Below are 4,383 nucleotides of genomic sequence, written 5' to 3'. Positions count from 1 at the left end.
CTTGCCGGTGGTTGCCCATTTATAGACAAATTCCCTCGACAATAGATGAGCTCGCTCCCCCCAAAGTAGCTCCATTCATTTGGAATTGCAGGCAAGAGGCTGTTGTTCTGAAGTGGGCAATCAAGACACAAGTGCATCTGATGTGCAAACAGACTCACACACAGACACACACACGTGCAGGCATCCACAGTCACGTAAAACACGTAAATGAAGCAAGGGAACATCCGTGTACAGCTGTAGTTCCACTGCTGCCTGCAGACTGAGTGGCTCAGAATAGCACAGAGGCTACATTCCTTTGCCCTCCCTCCACTGCCTCGATGAGGCCAACACACAGCAGACTGGTGGGTCACATGTACCAACAGTGATCTCAGTGATCTTAAAGATGAAGTGCACACAGCAGAGCAACAATCTCAAAACAAATACATGTGTAATAAGGAAGTAAGTGGGTGTTGACAAGTTAGCAACAGATTCTTTTTAGACCAGTGTAATACTGACAGAGAGCATGAATACAAGTATGTATAAACTTAGAACTATCTATCTATCTATCTATCTATCTATCTATCTATCTATCTATCTATCTATCTATCTATCTATCTATCTATCTATCTATCTATCTATCTATCTATCTATCTATCTATCTATAGTAAGAACAGTGGTAGTGACTTATGTATACAAACAATAATCTTTCAAAAAGAAACAGTGGGGAGGATGATATTTAAATTGGCTTCTGTGTCACAACTCTCCAATGGCCTCTTTTTTTCTCTACGCCCATGCACAATTATATTAAGTAGGGCCAATAGGAACAAAGAAGAGGCAGGACCGAGGCTCCACCTCTCCCTGACTGCCTTCCTCTGAGCTTTTTAGATGTACATAATCCCTGAGTTGACCCAGAAAATAGGCAGTCGTTTCAAGATCTGATGCGGCAGTCTTTGTGCACACCGTCCCCGCTTGAGCATGAAGCGTAACCCTGAGGAATACACACTGTAATTCAGAGGAGCTTCGCCTCGGAGAGGAAAACTGTTTGAAAAGACGGAGCCCAGGCAAAGTCGCGCAACTTTGTGAATACGTAGCGGATACGGGTGAGCGATTTTTATCGGATTATTTGTTGGAGAAACTGGGGTTATGCTGTGTGGTGGTCTCAGGGGCTCCTGCTGCTGCTCCATTGTTTGCAAGCTCTTGTTTCAAAGTCGAGATTAACAAAATGGATAATATAGCGCTACAGACTGAGGGGGCAATTATCGAATAAACGTTTAAATAAATTAACCATTGTAGGCGGAGAAAAGCAGAAGCCTGCGTTTCACTGCCTTGTTAGAAATGTGGTGATTCAGCTGTTGGGAAGATGTTGCATGATGTCAATGTTCTTTGTTGCAACCATACGTGCGAAAAATGTTACAGATATTTCTACCTCAGCTTGTCATGCAACATCGGTGGGATTTCAGCAGTGCTTTGCGAGATGGACGCATTTTTCCTCTGTTTTGTCGATCTCATTGTGCATGAATTAACGAGCTGAAAAATGTCCCCAAACAATGTATGTTAACCTGTAATTTTAACCTGGGCGTTCTTACGTTGGCACAAAGAGGGGTGGTTTTTGGAAGACTAAACACACCAGTGAGGTTTTCAGTGCTCAAACACATCAGGTAAAATAACCTTGCAGATGTTTTGTTCCGGAAGCGATTTTGGTGGTTTGACTTGAGGAAGGATAGTAACATTACAAAGAAACTTGAGCCTTTTTTCCTGTCCATATTAATGAAGGTGCTAAACGTGATCACTGGAATAAATAAATTGTCTGAGTGAAATTTGGCTTTAATAACAGTCATGTAAAATCTCATGATAGCATGAACATTATATTGATCAGCTTTACCAGTTGAAATTCGATTAGAATAAATAGTTTTAATGGCATGTTAGTGGTAACCCTGCTATAACTCATTTTCACTACCAAACAGCCTGTTCCTACAATTGACTTAACAGTGTCTCCTCTCTGCCTGTACACAGGAGACATGGCAGATCATCTGATGATGCCCATGAATCACAGCTCAGCAGGCGCCAGTCTCCACGGTTACAGGATGGGCATGAACGGTGGCCTGCAGGCAGGTCACCAGCAGCATGCCAACCAGCAGGGCATGCGAGCGCTGCCCAATGGCCAGATGATGCACTATGGAAGCGCCCAGGCCAACATGGAGACCGCCATGAGGCAACGGCAGGGCATGGTGGGTGGATCCATGAATGGACAGATGAATGGGGCTCAGATGGGTCACCACCAGATGACCTCCGGTAACATGATGTATAATGGGCAGTCTCAGCAGCAGCAACATCACCCTCAGCAGCAGCATCACATGCATCCACAGCAGCACCAACAACAAGCCCAGCACCCACAGCAGCAGCAGCAACAACAGTTCATGAACGGAGGGTTAACATCGCAGCAGCTCATGGCCAGCATGCACCTGCAGAAACTCAACACCCAGTATCATGGGCATCCACTGGGTCCTATGGGTGGGAACCACATGGGGCCCACGACCCAGTACCGCATGAACCCAGCTCAACTGGCTAGCATGCAGCACATGGCCGGGCCTGCGCTGGCCCTTAACGGCATGGATGCGGATATGATCGATGAGGATGTGCTGACATCACTGGTCATGGAACTAGGCTTGGATCGGGTCCAGGAGCTGCCAGAACTCTTCCTTGGCCAGAATGAGTTTGACTTCATCTCAGACTTTGTTAACAAACAGCAGCCAAGCACCGTTAGTTGCTGAAAGGACCTTATGCTTTGCTAAGAGGCACAAATGGAGACAGATGAGTGAGAATTGTCCAGGACGGATGAAAGAGAGCTCATCTTATGAGTTCTGTACAACTGAACTGAAGTTGCAGTGCAGGGTGCACTGAAGAGAGCTCTGGATATCCACTGCGAGCGCACAACGTTTGAGTCTCGTGTTTGTTCGTGGCCGGAGGCTGGCTGGCTTCCTCATCTCGTATTTCCTGGTCATGAATGTAATAAAGAAATGCTGAAATTCTTAAAAGCCACTCTGAACAATTCTATGACACTATGTAGCCTCTAAGACTGGACTCCATGACAGCTTACCAGTAAAAAGGTGTATTTATTTATTGCTTATCTGAGAAAACTGCTATAAAGATAAACCACCTTCTCTGTTTTGGGATCAAAGTGGTTTTTATTATCTTTTTCTGAGAGTAGGTTCGGGGGAGGAATATTAGATTAAAATTTTCTGCTCATGATTTTTCACCCATTATGTTTGGCTTGGTATTGAAATAAGCTCAGATGACAATGTCATCCAAAAGGAGCATGAATTCATTATTTTGTTTTATCAATCACAGAATTACAGTGTTGTCTCGTTTGAATGGGGTGTCATCCAGACTTTAAAAATGGTTCACTTTTGGTAAAGTGCTGCCTTTTTTAGATGTTCTCAAAAAAATCAACTGCTTGTACTGTATGAAGCTGTATAACTCCAACATGTCCACACTGTTGTGTTCTATTGGAGATGTAGAACCGCCTTAATCACACAGATTTTTATTTATTGTTTGTTTATATAGTCCCCTTTTTTGTGGTCAAGATTGGGGGGATGGTCTTTGTGAAAGGGGTTTTGAGGATCAATAAAAATGGCCTGGATTGAAGTGTGGCCTGCTTTTCCATTCATTGCATAGCTCTTCCCTTAGGCAGTGAAGAGCTAGCTAAGTGCTTAGGTTAACCTGTGGGTGAATGGAAACCTCAGATTTCTTTCAAGTCTGGGATGGGAATGTTTGAACATATTTAATATTTATGGTTTATTGAGAGGGATTTCCACTTTAGATCTGCTGAGTTTAACATCATCATTGGAAACACATGGTGCTACTGTAATGTGTGAATTACTACATTTCTCTGCCGGTTACATTTATAATATATTTTCAGCTAAGCCTTGCAAAAAGAAACACCATTCTGACTGATGCTGGTTTATTTGCTAAACCACAACCTGTTGTTTAAATATGTGCAGATGGTGAGATAATGCTGAAAAATGATTACCTTCATGGGGTTTAACTGACTAACCTACACTGAGACAAAGACTGTGATGCCTTTTCCCAGCTCATACAGGCACCAGTAAAAACTGACTTGTGTTGTAAGCGATGACTGAAAAAATGACTTGCAAAAAAGCCCCTCACTAGTCTGTGCCAGTTGGAGGAGTAAATTATTATTATATTCATTATGAAATGAGGGTAAAGGGATTATCTGAGGTGGCAGGGTTTGTTCAATTGTTTTGTACCTTCAGGCTGTGAAAATGCTTGATTGAGGTCATGTTGGGAATGTCATCACCACATTTAGCTTTCCACACAGTCAACAAAGGTATCTTTAGTGACATGAGTAACAAGGGGAAAAAGAGACAGCTGATGTAAAAAGAA

At 43.2% G+C, this 4,383-nt stretch overlaps 1 protein-coding gene across 1 annotated transcript; it reads left to right on the top strand.

The window, feature by feature from the left end:
- The first annotated feature begins 855 nt into the window (after nt 1-855).
- Nucleotides 856-3,624, top strand: cited4b (Cbp/p300-interacting transactivator, with Glu/Asp-rich carboxy-terminal domain, 4b). The gene is made up of 2 exons (XM_072393878.1): nt 856-1,079; nt 1,993-3,624. Exon 2 carries the CDS (start codon nt 1,998-2,000, stop codon nt 2,748-2,750), a length of 753 nt encoding a protein of 250 aa, XP_072249979.1. The 5' UTR covers nt 856-1,079; nt 1,993-1,997; the 3' UTR covers nt 2,751-3,624.
- The last annotated feature ends 759 nt before the right edge of the window (nt 3,625-4,383 follow it).

Source organism: Leuresthes tenuis, unplaced genomic scaffold (assembly GCF_036924035.1).
Source record: "Leuresthes tenuis unplaced genomic scaffold, fLeuTen1.0.hap1 SCAF_10, whole genome shotgun sequence".
NCBI classification, from domain to species: Eukaryota; Metazoa; Chordata; class Actinopteri; order Atheriniformes; family Atherinopsidae; genus Leuresthes; species Leuresthes tenuis.
This window is presented reverse-complemented; position numbering and strand designations above follow the sequence as displayed.

Excerpts from the sequence above, each read along its gene's own strand:
- cited4b (XM_072393878.1), top strand. The coding sequence starts at position 1,998 with ATGGCAGATCATCTGATGATGCCCATGAATCACAGCTCAGCAGGCGCC.